At 46.1% G+C, this 16230-nt stretch overlaps 1 protein-coding gene across 5 annotated transcripts in view; it reads left to right on the plus strand.

The window, feature by feature from the left end:
- The window catches only part of NDST1 (N-deacetylase and N-sulfotransferase 1), a 62666-nt gene extending 46691 nt beyond the window's left edge, over positions 1 to 15975 (plus strand). For 4 of the 5 annotated variants that reach the window (XM_020964317.2, XM_020964318.2, XM_020964316.2 and 1 more), the window contains 4 exons: positions 252 to 422; positions 3530 to 3639; positions 5118 to 5220; positions 8412 to 15975. In XM_020964317.2, coding sequence (XP_020819976.1) covers positions 252 to 422; positions 3530 to 3639; positions 5118 to 5220; positions 8412 to 8531 — 504 coding nt within the window. In that variant the 3' untranslated portion in view covers positions 8532 to 15975. Of the gene's footprint in view, positions 1 to 251; positions 423 to 3529; positions 3640 to 5117; positions 5221 to 8411 lie in introns of those variants that run through there. The other variant, XM_020964321.2, reaches the window with a different exon arrangement.
- The last annotated feature ends 255 nt before the right edge of the window (positions 15976 to 16230 follow it).

Below are 16230 nucleotides of genomic sequence, written 5' to 3' on the forward strand. Positions count from 1 at the left end.
AGGGTTTGAGTTATTTTGTACAGTGGGGGGCAGTGTTATTTCTCGAGGCTGCTTTCTGCCTAGGGTTTATAAAGAGGAGGAAGGAGGACTTCCTGCCTCCTCTTCACCCTCTGTGCCTCCTGGCTCGAATGTGATCTCTCACCAGGAGAAAGTAGTGGTTGGCTTAGTTTCTGTCACAGCTGGTGGGGGTGTTCCAGGTCCTGGGTAGGAAGAGTGGGCATTGCTAATCTGAGTCTCTTGCTACCCCACAGCATCAGAGAGCCCATGATGACCCGCTTGCCCTGAAGTACACCTTCCATGAAGTGATCACGGCAGGGCCTAATGCCTCCCCAAAGCTGCGGGCACTTCAGAATCGCTGCCTTGTTCCTGGCTGGTATGCCACCCACATTGAGCACTGGCTTAGCGCTTACCATGCCAACCAGGTACCCACCCCCTAGGTCCCTCTGGCATAGTACAGGAATCAGGGTTAGTTTTTACATAGGTGAGGTGATTCAATATGAATTTCAGGACGCAGTCCCCAAATATTTCCCCTTTGTATATCATCATGTCTCCACCAACGGAGATTTATGCCTTTGGATCTTGAAGGACTTTTGATTTCTTATTGAAAAGGGAGCCCAAGAGCATAGGCAGATTGGTTGTCTTTGGACAGTGGAAGGGTGGCTGATTTTGGAGGTACCTGAGCATTATTATCCCCCTTCCCTCCACCCCCTTGACATTTCTAATAGACAGCTAAAACTCAATATAATCCAAAACAGAACTCAGTGTCTTTTCCCCTAAACCCTCCCCCCTTCCTTATTACTGTAGAGGGAGGGCATCACATCTTCCCATCCTTCAGGCCCACAACCTAGGAGTCATCTTGGACTCCTTACTGTTTCTTCCTGCCCCGAGCCCCCTTCCCCCTCTTAGCCATGTTGTTGTCAAGACCTGCTGGTTTCACCTCTGCAGCCTCTTTTGAACACGTCGTCTTCTCTCCTCTGACACTGCCACCACTCTAGTACAGGTCTCGCCTCCCTCCTGGATCATGGCAGTAACCTGCTGGTGGGTCTACCTACCTCAAGTTTCTCCTCTCTGCAGTCCATCCTGCATTCACTCACTAAAGTGATTTACCTAAAATGCAGGTCTAAGCGTGTCCCCTCCTCCACACAGACTCAATCCAGTGACTTCCTGTAAGTCCCAGCTAAAATCCCACCTTCTATAGGCAGCCTTCCCCAGCTGCACTTAATTCTAGTGCCTTCCCTCTTTTAATTGTTTTTTTATGTATCCTGTGTACAGCTTGCTTTGTTTGATATTTGTCTGCATGCTGTCCCCCCTGTTAGATTGTAAGCTCCTTGAGGGGCAGGTCCTGTCTTTAGTATCCCAGTGCCTAGTACATAGATAGGCACTTAATAAATGTTTATCGGTTGGTTGATTTGTAGCCTGGCATCAGAAAGCCCACAGCGACCCATTTGGTCTGAAGTATGTCCCTCGGAAGAATCACTTCCTAAGCATTTGCCCTCAGTTGTCAGCTGACATCATTGGGAACCAGAGCTTTATAGCATGGGACATAGGGAGACCCTGGGGGGCGCAGGATAGTTGGCAGGGGCAGTGGGAGGAAAGGTAAGCTTCACTCTTTAGCCAATTTGGCGAGCTCCACTGAGCCTTTGCCTGTTTTTGAAATATCTCTTTCTTTCTCCTATAAAGAAAGCCAGTTAGCACAGTGATTAGAGTGCTGAGCCTGGAGTCATGAAGACCTGAGTTCAAATCCAGCCTCAGACACTCCTTAGCCGTATGACCCTGGGCAGGTCACCTTATGCAGTCTTCTACTGTAAAACAGGGATAACAGCAGCACCTGCCTCCCAGGGTTATTGTGAGAACCAAATGATGTAATATTTGTAAAGTTCTTAGCACGGTGCCTGGCACTAGTAGGTACTTAATAAATGCTTGTCCCCTGATTTTCCTCCTTTTGTTTCTCTCGACCCCTGTGTCCCGCTCCTACGATGTACTTGTGCCAACATCTTCAATTATATTGGTGTATTTTCCCTCAAAGAGGGGTGTTAGCCAGCTCCAAGGGGTGCCTCCATTCCCCTCCTGAAGCATCAGCTCCATCAGGTGTTTCATAGTCATACAGATAAGTGCAGGAAACGAGCAGCTCCCTGCGCTGTTCCTCTCTAAGGGCCTGGATGCCTGGCCGAAAAAGGTTTCTTAACCTGAACAAGCTAAGGTATGAATTTGCCTGTGTCTGCTTTCCTAAAACTTCCTGCAGGACACATGGCCATCTCCGCCTTCCTCAGTGGTCTAGAATTAGAGAACCGGTTCGTTCAGTCTCAGAGGGCCTCTGATCACCAGTGAGGCTTAGTTGATAATGTACTTAGACTTGGAATCAGGAAGACCTGGGTTCAAATCCTGCTTCATATATTTAATAGCTTTTGTGTGTGACCCTGGGCAAGTCACTTAACCTCAATTTCTTCATCTGTAAAATGAAGCGGTTAGACTCAATAACTTCTAAAGTCCTTTCCAGCTCTAAATAATAATAGCTAGCTTTTATGTAGCAGTAAGGTTTACAAAGCACTTTATAAACATACTGTCATTTGATCCTTATAACAACCCTTGGAGGTAGATGTTATTATTATCCCTGTTTTACAGCTGAGGAAACTGAGGCAAAGAAGTTAAATGACTTGTCCAGGGTCACACAGCTAGGATCTGAGGCTGAATTTGGACTCAGGTCTTCCTGACTCCGGGTTTAATGCTCTATCCACTGTGCCACCCAGCTGCCTCATTTGATACAGACCAAGGACCTCTACAGAATTTCTGAAATTTCTTTGCAAGTTGTCAAGTCTTGCCCCTTTGGAGCTAAGCAAAATATAGCTTAATCCTTTTTTTTTTTTTACTTGACAGCCCTCCACATTTTTGAAGGCAGCTTTTGTATTCCTCTTAGGTCTTCTCTTCCACATGATATTTATTCTCAATTCCTTCAGCTAATGCTCCATTACATGATTTCAGGTGTATCCTCTCTTGTCTTGGTCTCCTTCCTCTGTGAAGTTGGGAAGGGCCTTAGTTTTTTTGTTTTTTAAAAATAAAAAAAAATTATTTTCAGTTCCAAATTCTCTCCCTCTTTCCATCCCTTCCTCTGACCACCTGAGAAGGCAAGAAATGTGATACCCATTGTTCATATCAAGTCATGTAAAGGGTTTTTTTTTTTTGGCAGTTGGGGTTAAGGGACTTGCCCAGGGTCACACAGCTAGTAAGTGTCAAGTGTTTGGCCTGAGGCTGGATTTGAACTCAGGTCCTCCTGACTTCAGGGCCAGTGCTGTATCCACTGTGCAACCTAGCTGCCCCTAAAGCATATTTCTACATAGCCAGAATGGCTCTGGTTTGAAGATGAATCTAATGGGATTGTCCATTTGGGAGAAAGGTAGCCGACCCAGTCCATTTTGAGAATTTGCAGCCAGTACCCTTCTCCCTGCCACAACTGGTCACACTGACCGATTATGGGATAGGGAGGGGTGGGGTGGGACTGGGCCATACAAGAGTCCCCTCACTACTCTTCCAGATCCTGGTGTTGGATGGCAAACTGCTCCGGACCGAACCTGCCAAAGTGATGGATACCGTGCAGAAGTTCCTCGGGGTGACCAACATTATTGATTACCATAGAACTCTGGTGTGAGTGTTGTCCTAACTGCAAAGCCCGAGGACCCTTCTGACCTGCCCTCCCTCGTCTGCTGTGCTTCGGTGTCAGAAGCACGTCCCTAAGCTCTGAAGCCAGAATCGCTGGACCCCACTGGCCTCTTTAGGATAGGCATTGTCCCTCATGTGCCAAGATGCATAGCTGTTTCCTCGGCAGGAGCGTCAGCATTCATAAGCAAATAAATACAGTAGCCTAGTGTTTGATGAGCCCAAAGATCCTAGCTACCAAAGTAAAAACTCACTATTTGGCAAAGACTTCTGGGAAAAAATGAAATCAGTCTGGCAGAAAGTGGGCGTAAACCAACATCTCATACCATATACCAGGGTAAGCTCCTTTGCAGGAGCCTGTGGGTGGAAGAAAGACTCCCGTCCCATCTGGTTTCACATTTACTAGGGTTCATCTCTCTTCTCTGCATGTATTGTTAAGTGTAGTAAAGCAACCTGGAGAAATTCCAGTAGTTGGAGCCAGGAAATCTGGATTTTAGTTGTGCCACTGACTCGCTTTGGGACCGTTAGTCTCTGGGCCTCAGATTCCACATCTGTAAAATGAGAGGGCACGGAGGTATGATTTTTAAGGCTCTTCCAGCTCTCATGTTCTTTGATTCAAGGTCTCTTCAGCTTATATTGAGAAGATGTGCCATTTGTTTTTATATCACTTTATGCATCTCAATTTATCCCTTTCTTCCTTTTACCCAACTCAGAGTGCCATGTCTTTTAACAAAGAATAAAAAAGAGGTGGGTAAAAGAAAAAAACAAACCAAAAACAAAAACCAAAACAATTTAGCAAAACTAACTAGCACATTGATGAAGTCCAGCAGTACATGCAGAGTTCTACATCCATAGCTGCCCCATTGCTCCAAAAATCCCATCAATTTTTAAAAAAGAAAAGTCTGTCTTTGCAGCTGAGATGCTATCAGCCCAGATCTCTTCAACACTTGTGAGTTTTTCTTCCATTTTTGGTTTAAATGTTTCTGTAATCCTTATTTTTGGGGACATTTGGTGTCCATTCTTCTTCTATAGGTTTGATCTGTCCCTAAAGATACTGTAATTTGTAAACCTTCTAGGTATATTACTATCTTCTCTTCTAAGATGATGATGATAGCTGCTCATTTTTCTGTAGCATTTCAAAGTTAACAGAGGATTTCCTCACAACCCTGTGAAGTCGGTAGTACAATTGTTCCCATTTTACAGATGTGAAAACCAAAGCCCAGAGAAGTGAAATACCTTGTCCAAGATCTATAGCTAGTAAGTGACAGACCCAAAACTTGAACCCTGGCCTTTTTACTTCCAACTCCAGTGCTTATCACACAGATTGCGCCTGGTTTGTCTCTGTAATGCTGAAGTGCTCCGCCTGTCTCTAGGGACCTAGGTTTGAATTGTACTCTATATAAGAAAATGTCTGTCTCATGGGGGAGATGTGTTGAGTGGAGTTAATGTATTCTGTCTCCTTGTAGGTATGATGCAAAGAAAGGATTCTGGTGCCAGCTGCTTGAAGGAGGGAAGACCAAGTGCTTGGGCAAAAGCAAAGGCAGGAAGTACCCAGAAATGGATTTGGATGTAAGTAGCTGGAGCTGCTTCTTTGCCCCAAATTGGCTGGCGTGGAAGGTGACGGTGTAGCTAGGTCCATTCAGGTCATAGGGACTTGTAGGGAAAGGCATCAGACTTTCTGAAACAAAAAGTTTCTTGAGTCTTACTGGAATTTCTTGGAGATTGTATTCATCTAGAAAGGCTAGTACAAAAAGAAAGACTATACTAGTTTATGCCCCTAAACATACCTCTGCTCTCCTGCCCCTGGGCTTTCTGTCATGCTAATCTTTATGCCTTGGATGCTTTCCCTTTGCCCTTTTGCTTTAGTATTCCTGCTCGTAGGCTGAGGCCCAGTTCAGCTGCCTCCTACCTCATCAACCCTTCCTTCAAATCTTCCTTCTCCCCACTATGAGTAATGGTCTTCTGCTTGGGTTTCACATAGAAGCACTTTATTCTTTTTTTCTGTATTTTTTAAATTTTATTTTGATTTAACAATAATCATTTCCATAAGTTTTTGAGTTTTAAATTTTTCTCCCCCTCCCTCCCCACCTTCCTCCTCAAGATGACGGGCAGTCTGATAAAGGCTGTAACTATACATTCCTATTACCATATTTTCACATTAGTGATGTTGTAAGGAAGAATTAGAACCAATAAGAGGAACCACCAGAAAGAGGAAACAAAACTCCACAGAAGAAAAAAAGTAGCAAATAGTATGCTTCAATCTACATTCATACTCCATAGTTCCTTCTTTGGGTGTGGATGGCATTTGCCATCATGAGCCCTTTGGAGATGTCTTAGATCCTTGCATCGCTGATAAGGGCTAAGTCTATCAAAGTTAATCAACGCACAACGTGGCTGTTGGTGTGTACAATGTTCTCCTGCCTCTGCTCACTTCACTCAGCATCAGACCATACAAGTCTTTCCGGGTTTTTCTGAAGTCCACATGCTCATCATTTCTTTCTTTTTTTTTTTAAATTTTATTAATTTATTTTGATTTATCAGCAATCACTTCTATATGCTTTTGAGTTGAAAATTTTTCTCCCCCCTTCCTCCCCCCTCCAAGACGGCGCACAACCTGATATAGGCTTTACATTTACATTCCTATTAAACATATTTTCACATTAGTGAAGTTGTAAGTAAAAATTAAAACCAATAGGAGGAACCATCAGAAAGATGAAACAAAACTCAACAGAAGGTAAAAATAAGTGATAGCGATTTGACTTCCATAGTTCTTTCTTTGGATGTGGACAGCATTTTCCATCCGGAGGCCTCTGGAGATGTCTTAGATCCTCGTAATGCTGAGAAGGGTTCAGTTTAACATTCTTAGTCATTGCACAATGTGGCTGTTATTGTGTACGAAGTCCTCTTGGTTCTGCTCACTTCACTCAGCATCAGATCATATAAGTCTTTCCAGGTTTTTCTGAAGTCAGCCTGTTCATCATTTCTTATAGCACAATACTGTTCCATTACATTCATATACCACAACTTGCTCAGCCATTCCCCAGTGGATGGGCATCCTCTCAATTTCCAATTCTTTGCCACCACAAAAAGAGCTGCTGTGAATATTTTTGTACATGTGGGTCCTTTTCCCATTTGTGTGATCTTTTCGGGATACAGTCCTAGAAGAGAAGCACTTTATTCTGCACCCTTCTAACAAACTTATCACATAGTAAAACACTTTTAAGTGCTTACTTTGTGCCATGTACTGCACTGAACTTTGGGGATGCAAATAAAAACAAGCCAGAGCTTGTATTCTAATAGGGGAAGAAAATGCATGAAGAGGGGCCAGAGAAAAAAGGGTGGGGACATGAAGCTAGGCATGGTTTCTGGAACTGGTTGGCAATGGGGTGGTCTAGTCTAGGACAAGATAAAGTAAAAGCTCATGTGTCTAGCGCAGATTCCAGGGGCAGAGCCTAATTTCTAGTGGGAAGAGGAAGGGGAGCAGTATGGCCAGAGTTCAGGTGGCTTGGTTTAGAAATGGCCAGGAAATATTGTGAAGTATTTTGCAGACTCTGAAGCACCACATAGAGATGCTAGCTATCATCATGGTCATCATCATCGTTGTCTGATTATTATTGTTGTTGTTATGATTCTTGTCATCCTGTTAGACTATAAATTCTTGAGGTTAGGGACTGTATCGTTAAAAAATTTTGTATCCTACCCAGTGACTACAACAGTAGTTCTGTGCATACATTTGGGGGGTTGTTGAACCGTTTCAGTCACGTCTGACTCTTTGTGACCCCATTTGGGACTTTCTTGGCAGAGATACTAGAGTGGTTTGCCTTTTCCTTCTCCAGCTCATTGTATAGATGAGGAACTGAGGCAAACAGGGTTAAGTGACTTGCCCAGGGTCACATGGCTAGGAAGTGTCTGAGGCTGGATTTGAACTTGAGGTGATGAGTCTTCCTGATTCTAAGCCCAGTGCTGTATTCGTAGCGTCACCTAGTTACCCTGTTGATTTTGATGCCCCAGTTTCTATGGTCAGATACCAAAAGAAATGCCAGACAGTCTCTACCCCTAGGTAACTTTAAAATTCATTTGGGATAGACAGCCATGGCATGGTGGATAGTCAGAAAGACCTGGGTTCAAGTTCTCCCTCTTACACGGATTGGCTTGGTGGTCCTGGACAAATCTCGGTCATTGCCTCAGGGTGTTCTCTGAGCCTGTAAATGTAGAACAGATACAGATCAGCCTTGTGGAGGGAGTTTCCTTATTAGGAGTTTCATAGAATACCAATGAAGTCACAGACCCAGTGGTCCAAAAGAATCCAGTTAGGGCTCCAGGCAGAAAAAGATTTGTTTTGTTGTTCAGTTGTGTCTGACTTTCCATGACCCCATGAACTGGTCATGGGGTTTTCTTGGCAAAGATGCTGGAGTGGTTTGCTCTTTCCTTCTGTATGTCACCATTTTAGATGAGAACTGAGGCAAATAGGGGTTAAGTAACATGCCCAGGGTCACCTAGCTAGTACATGTCTGAGGCCACATTTGAATTCACATCTTCCTGACTGCAGGCTTGGTGCTCTAACCACTGCACTACCTAGTTGCCCACCCCCACCCCCAACTCCCACAAAAAAAAAAAGCATAGTAACCCTTTAAAAGAAATAATGTATTGCTAAGATTGTTAATAGATCATGGTATCCTGAAGGGTCTGGGATGATTAAGGGAGGAAGAGGTGGCTTCTGAGTAGACCACTGATATTTTGGTTTCCCTTTCTTGTTATAGTCACGAGCCTTCCTAAGAGACTATTACCGGGACCATAACATCGAACTTTCTAAGCTGCTGTATAAGATGGGCCAGACGTTGCCCACCTGGCTGCGGGAGGACCTCCAGAATACTAGGTAGCTGCTGCCATCACCATGACCAGAGTGAGCATTCATGATGGCCAGGGAGCCCCCAGCCTCACACTGAGCCACCCCGGGGGTGTGGAACATAGCCCAGAACTGCCAAGCATTTCTGAGCAGTACCCCACCAAGGCCTGACCTGGGAACGGGCAGAAGATCCCAGGGCAGCCGAAGAGAGCTCCAGAGCCTCCCCCAGGCAAGGCCTACAGCCAGGCACGTGGCCCCAAGCACTTCCTGTTCGAAGCTTCCCTGGGTGTAAGGTTGCTTCCCGTCTGTGTGATGCCGCAGCCTTGTGAGAGGGATTCTTTACTACTCCTCACGGTGCCTCTAGGCACTGTCCCCTTCCCCCAGGCAGGGCACTCCCTCAGTATTAATCGCTGGACAGTGAGGGGGGTGGGGCGGGGCAGGAAGGATCTTTTGCTAGACAGGATGGAGGAACAGAACACACCCCTGTCCATTTCAAAAAAGGCCCTTCAGAAAGGTAGGTCTGGTACTCAGAGCTAGTTACCAGGCTGGACTTAAGTCTGATGGCCTCCAGAGAGTTCTGGAGCCCATCTGATCAATACCTTCCCCTCTCTGTCCTTAAAATGTCTTCGGTACCTACAGTATCTACTCAGTCCCCAAGGGATCTTTCCAGGGGATGTTTTTAACCCCTCCATCCTAACATCCTGACTCCTAGGACCAGGTCCTGGAGTTGTCCCAGAATACTTACCCTAACTTCTTGACCCATATCCTTTCCATATCATCAGATATGACTTACGTGGTGTTTTCTGTGGTAAAAGACTGAGGTGACCCCAGGGTCCAGCTACCAGAACCCATTCCAGTGTACATAAAATGTTCCCTCTAGCCCCGAGCAAAGGCTATGGGCAGTGAAGATGGTGCCTACAGCCCGGTACCTCTGCCTCTGTTCCTGCTTTGAGCAGGCTGAGGCTTCCCGGAGAACCTTTTAAAACCTCTCAAATACTAAAAGCTGAAGTATTTTAATATTTTGGTTTTTGTTTCTCGGTGCCAGAGTTTGTACCCTGATTACTGGGGCTACACTGTGTTATTTTATATAAACTCTCTCTGTCTGTTATCTCTCTCTGTCTCTCTCCCTCCTTCCCCCATCTGTCTCTTATCTTCCTCCCTGTTTTTCTCTCTATTTCTCTTCCCCCTTTCTTTTCTTGGGTTTGTTTTAATCCAGCTGCTACCATAATCAAGGTGGCAGGGCATTTAATCGGTGGGGTCAGAAAGGTAGCATTTGCTACCAATAGCTCTAAGGGAGGGGGACAGTTTCTCTGTCTCACCCTGAGGCTGCCTGATTTTTATCTCCTGCAGGCAGCAGATAAAATCAGGGAGGAACAGATCCTCTAGGCTGGTGTTTATCACACTAGGCTATTATCCTGCAGTTGCACAGCTATATATATATATATATATATATATATATATATATATATATATATATATATATATATATGAAAGAAGGAGAGAGGAAGAAACAGGCCAGACTTCTACACCAGTGCTGTGTGTTTTCAGGGATCTGGTGTTCCTGATTTGTGTGTCTTTGTTACCTCAGGTTCCTTTTCCACCTGGGGAAGTCTTGTGTGCTGCATAAGTTGCCTGAGGTCTTGGCCACAGAGAACATAGAACGGTTTTCGTAAGGATGACTATCACAAGGTCTGGAACCCCTGTGTTCTTGACAACCCCTTGGTTCCTCACTATTCTTTTGGGTACACCTGTGTTAGAGGTCATGAGGCCCTGGCAGTAACATCAGTGTATTGATCATCTAGAAGATTGGGAGAAGAGGCATGCGTGGGACCAATATGAATGTATAGGGGGCTAGGGAAGGGGAAAGTGCCGCTGGATAAGCAAGAGAGCCCCACGCCCGTGTAACTGGGCATCTGCTGGCAGAAACAGGATTCTCAGCATTAGTGATACTAGATTCATCATGGCTCATGTTTCTAGTTCAGCACCCCTGATCATCTGGCCCAGCTGGAGAAATGGAAACTGGAGAGTGTTGTAAGCTTAGCAGATCAAGGCAAGCCAGAGACCTTAGGTTCCCAGCGTGGGCACTGTCCTTCTGCGGCCCACCAAAGCCCACGTTTTTGGGGCGGGGGCCCCAGTCAGTTGGCCCTTTGCTGTAGTTGACACTATCCCTGTTTCGGTGGGAGATCAGGTCAATGGATCAGACTCCTAGGTGAGTCTGAGAGCCCTCCCATAGCAGCAGTAGGTCAATTCCTGAGTCACCTAGGAGGGAGGGCCTGCAGATGACTGTATGAAGTCTGAGAGTAGGATAGAACTCAGCAACTTCTGCCCTGAAAAGGGCAGTCTTCAAAGTCTTGTGTCTGGGGATATGTGGTGGGAGATGAAGAAAGAAAACTAGTGGATAGTAACTTAAATCCAGGCCTCTATCCTTGATAGAGAGAAGCCAGGAAGCAAAAGACAATACGTTTCCTCTGGGAGGACTTTGAACATACAGAGTGGGTAGAGGAGATGATCAGAGTGGTCCTTAGTACTAGCCAGAAGGACAGGAAGGAAGAGGAAACTCAAAAACATGAACTGCTTGGGGCAGAATTCTCTCCTACCAAAACTGCTGCAGAAACTGGAAAAGTTTGGCAAAAATAGAGCCTGGTGGCCCACATCATACACCACGATAAATTCTAAGTGGGTAAGTGCCCTAAAAAAGATAACATCACAGAAGAAAAGAAACAGAGTCAAGTAGTAGAGCAAGCACCCTCCGAAGTGCGCGTTTACACATGCAGGGCCAGAGGGCCTGGGCAAGGCCGGGCAAGCTGGCCAGCAGTGTGCAGCTCAGCTCTGTTAAAGGCGCAGGGTGTTACCTTCTTCCCGAGAGAAGCAGGGCCACGACGGCATGGGAGTGGCGGGATTGGGCAAAGGAGGGGCAGAATGGCCTCAGCCAGTTAAACTGTAGGGGCTGGAAGACCACACTTCCTATCAGTAGCTCTAATGAAGTTATTATGCTCTCATTTTGAGCCTGCACATACACAGTAGCATGGGTAAGTAGAGTCAGAACTGGTATGTGTTATTATCTGGGTCTGGTCTGACTGGGAAAGAGAGAGAGGTGAAACCGGGTGAGAGTTCTTCATCAAAAAGCAATGCAACTTCTGGGGACTCGGGCGTTTCTTTAGTGGTTTTCCCTAGTGTTCCTCTGTGTGGTGTTGGGAGTACTGTAGGACCCTCTCTATGGGTGTGACCAGACAGCTGCAGCTGTGACAGACCACCTGACCCCTTGCCTATACTCTAGAGTGACTCTGTGTCAGAATTCATGGGACCCCGATGCAGGATAGCTCCTATGCCTGGATCCAGATCTTTCTAATATGGAGGAGACACGATGGAATAGAAGGAATACATTGGATGTTTGGGAAAACACTAATGAAGCACTCCTGGTGAGCCTTCCCCTTCCCCTCAGGGTGCAGTGCCAGGTGCCAGGAGACAAAAGCCCCCAAGTCAGTTTGGAGGAAGGGAAGGGTGGCCAAAGATGGCGGGTCATCTGCAGAGTGAAGTCTTCTGCTTTCTGGAAACCTGACCACGTGACAGGTCCATGTAGCTCAGATGTTGGCTAAAGAAATAGGGATGTGGTGATTAGGGGAAGGTGGAATAGGGTTGCAAAGACTGATTCCGGCTTCAAGATCTGTGGAGCCAGAGCTGAAAACCCAAGATAGAATGGGATTCTCACCCAGTGCCAAATTGTTCGGATGATTACAGCTTTGTCGTATAGTTTGAGATCTGTTACTACTAGGCCCCTTTCTTTGCCATTTTTTGGGGGTATTTTGATATTTTTTGATTGATACCCCTTGATATTCTTGACCTTTTCATAATAGGATCCTCTAAAAAAGACCTACTCACCCCATCTCTTCTTTAACTTGGTGCTAGAGTGTGGGATTTACCTAGGGTCCACAATTGCTGTCTCAGTGGGCAGAGATGCCTGTTATTGCCTGTCTTGCCAATGACAGGCATATTGGTATCTTTTCCAGCCAGAAATCTCGTCTGGGCATTGGGCTGAAGGAAGACAGCTGACTGCCTTCCTCTGGTCTGGTTGCCCTAGGTTATCAGGGGCAAGTTTATAGGCACAACTGATTGGCCCTTCCAGGTGTCACACACTGCTCGGAGTCAGAAAGCAAGCCGAAGTGGTGATGTCTTGCAAGCTCACTTTAGATAGCAGCATCTCTAAGCTGTTTACTTTTACAGGAGTCAGGTATCTCCCCACCAATCCTAACCCACTTGTAAAACTGTGAAGCGACTCACCGTAGTGTTCCCATCACCCCCACCTAACCTGCACCACTGCTAGGTTCATTCCTTCACTAAAGTCCCAGGGAGATCATTCTGGCGAAAGCTGTAAGAAAGCCCTGTTGGGATCATCTTGTACCATCACCTGGGCCTCACTGTTACTTTTCAGGTTCCCCTCCCTTCTTATTTACAAAGCCAGACAGAAAGAATCATTCCTTCCAGGCCAGGATTCCTGTATATTAGCTTTTGTTGTCCCAGACTTTGGATTCTGTCTTGGACCTCCCTCCTCTGAAGGGTTTCTCAGCCTCAGGCTTCTGTGCTCCTGCCACAGTTCTAGTGCATTCTTGTCTAAGTTAGAGTCCTAGGGGTGTTAGAATGGAGATAGGCAGAGAAAGTATAGTTGTAGGCCTGGCTATCCAAGAAGACATTCTTTAATTGTAGAGAGCTACTTGAAGGAGGGAAAACTCAAGTGCTTGAGCAAAAGCAAAGGTGGAAAGAACCCAGAAATGGGACTGGATGTGACTAGTTGGAGCTGCTTCTTTTAGATGCCATGCTGGTGGGATTTACCCAAACCCGGCTGCTCTGGGGGTTGAGGTGGCAGCAGAGGCTGCACAGTTGTAATTTCCATTTGAGTCTAAAGGCAGTAGGCAGTGCGGACCTGGGAGGGGAGGATAATTTGTTGGCGTGGCTGTGGTAGCCCTTGCGGTGGAAGGCAGTCCCAGCATTTGGGTGGGAAGCTAAATGATACAGGGCCTGTTGTGGTTTTGCTGGGACATGCTAGAGACAGAAGAGCTGTGCTATCAAAGCTAAGAATGAAAACTGAGATGTGGGCCAGGGCAAACTGTGCCGCAGTCAGACTAAGGTCTGTGATGGGATAGGGCGACGTGAGCTCAGAAAACTTGGGCCGTCCTAAGGAAGACAGGCTAACCAGGATCCTGGTGGCTGCTGCTGCTGCTGCTCTTCTGGAGCTGGAGAATTCCACCCAATAGGAGCCTGAACCTGATGGAGTGATGTCATCGTGATTAGAGCCTTAACAGTGCCTCTGCTGGTGGAGGAAAGCCACAAGGATAGAGCAGCACGATGCCCTTCTGCCCTCAACTTATGCTCAGGCCCCTGTTGTTTTAGCTGGGAACTTGAAGGTCAAGATAGTAGGTGCAATTCATATTGCCCTTGACATAAATGGCCTCCTTAAATTCTGTCCTTCCAAATCTCCCTACTGTAAGCACGTCTCCCCCAAATTAGGAGCAGGGTTGGGGAGCCAAGAGTAGAGACTCAGGAAGTTGTGGCTTAGTTGTATGGCTTTCATCGGCACCATTCAGATTCTGCGTGATGTGCATTTCCATCGTCCCCTTCATAGGTTTCCCAGTACTTCTTCTCTCCCCCAAGTTAAGGCATCCCTAAGGAAAGGACTCAGCCTGGCAAGAAAGCATCCCATCTTAGTGACTGGTACCATCAGCTGGACTTGAGAAGAGTATGGCCCTGTGGTAGCTAGTGATCGAAGCTGCCCTAACCACGACTGAGATGCCTGTACTCAGTGCAAAAGACCAGCAGAGCCACATGGAAGAGGTCTGGATAGGTTAGAACAGTGAGAACCCATATTAGAATTAGATGGAGAGCCTTGATCCACAAAGGCAACTTCACAATTACAGGGTTGGGGGAGGGGGGCCGGGCAGAAAGACGTATTGATGTGGGGAATAAGTGATGCAGAGGGGAGGCCCATCCCTACCCTAAGAGCTTTAAACTCATCTTGAAGAGGCCTCGGAGCACATCGGAGGGAGTGTAGCTCTCACTACAGTGCTTATCTTTGCCTCCCTCTGCCTTTGGGCAGGTGGAAGCCACCATCTTGGAAGCAGGCCCCTTCTTTATCAATAAGCCTTCTTCCTGCATTAGGAGTTAGGTTGGCAGACTCAAGCTCTCTTCCCAGCCCTGCTAGAAATCTGACCTTGAAGCTCTGGCTGCCTCTAAGACCGAGGGTCTTGTTGCCAGCACATGGGTTAACTGTCTGTGGGTTATCTATCGGGGTTGCTGCTGGTGCCAGTCCTCTTGTAAGTAAACATTTATGAAGCACCTGCTCTGTCCATAATCATGGTCCTGGTACAGCTTGGGAGAAAGGTGCAGAACCTCGTCCTGCCCGTAACAAAGTCATAGTCTAGTAGAGGAAACACGTTTAAGAAACCAAAATAACTGCTTACACAGTGATAGTATCTGCTTAAAGTATCATATGAATGATCCATATAGTAAAATCTAAACTGAGGAGGGGGAAGTGATACAGGGCAGAGGCAGTTTAGAAAGACCTCAAGAGGTGGAATTTGAGCTCTTAGGACATTCACAATGGATAGAAGTTTAGGTGGAGATGAAAGGGAAGGCATGGGGGTGGGACAGTTGTAAAGGTTAATGTGCTTAGGAAAGGGAAAGAGAGGGGGAAGGAAATAAATCCTCAGTGCATCTTTCTGCCTTTGGTCCAAAGAACTAGCCAGAGTTCCCAGAAGAGGGGATTTCCCATTGAGCTTGAATTCTACCCACTTGTGTTGCCTTGAACTCAGGGAGAGCCTGGGAAACATTTGCTTTGTCCCTTCACCTTTGGGTTCATACTGGCTGGAACAAGGCATAGTCTTCTCACATGAATAAGAAATGAGGAGTCTGGTCCATGGTTTCTGTATGTCTTGCTCCTCTGGGCCTTGGGCAGGAAAAATAGGGAGTGGGAACTCAGGCAATGGACTCTTAGTAGTCTGGGTGAAAGGAGCTACATTTTCTCACTAGAAGGCTTCCCCCATCCCACCTCCCTTCTCTCTCTTTCTGGCTCTGGTTCAATGACCCTTACATATATCCAAGAAGAATCTGGGGTGGGGGGAGCAGAAAAGGTTATGTGGAAAGTGCAAAAAAGACAGAGGTTTATACAGCTCTGTTTTTATTATCTCTCACCTCTCCCCTTTTGCCAATTTTTGAGTAGAATCCATGTCTCTTCCTAGAGAGAGGAAGCCCGTAGTTGGGATGTGGAGGGAGGGGGGAAGGGGGAGGAGCAGTGTTACGGGAAAGAGAGAGAAGGATCTCTTCCCATGTGGGGGGGATGGGGGGCAGCGTCGAGATAAAGCTCAACCCATCTCTCCTGTTTCCTCGTGCTCTTATACCAGCCTTTTGGTTTCATTGGAAAAGAGAACCTTCATCACTAATGTACAATCTGGAACTAACTGCTAATAAAATGGGATTGTTTGTATTCATTTCTCTGGGCTGTTTGTTCTTCTTTTTGCCAAGTGATGTTTGAAAATAGAGATTTCTCATTTTTAGGGATTTCCCATTGTTAGTGGGTTTACTTTAGATATATGTACGCTGTAGAGGGGAGTGGTCACTTGGACACTCAAAAACCTTTTCTTTGGAGTTTTGGGAAATGGTATTTGTAGTACTTTAAATCTGAAGATAGAAATGTCACAGGAATTCATAGGATTTCTAATGAGCATGCATTAAGAAAGTAAGTG

Source organism: Phascolarctos cinereus, unplaced genomic scaffold (assembly GCF_003287225.1).
Source record: "Phascolarctos cinereus isolate Bilbo 61053 unplaced genomic scaffold, phaCin_HiC Scaffold_2;HRSCAF=192, whole genome shotgun sequence".
Classification (NCBI taxonomy): domain Eukaryota; kingdom Metazoa; phylum Chordata; class Mammalia; order Diprotodontia; family Phascolarctidae; genus Phascolarctos; species Phascolarctos cinereus.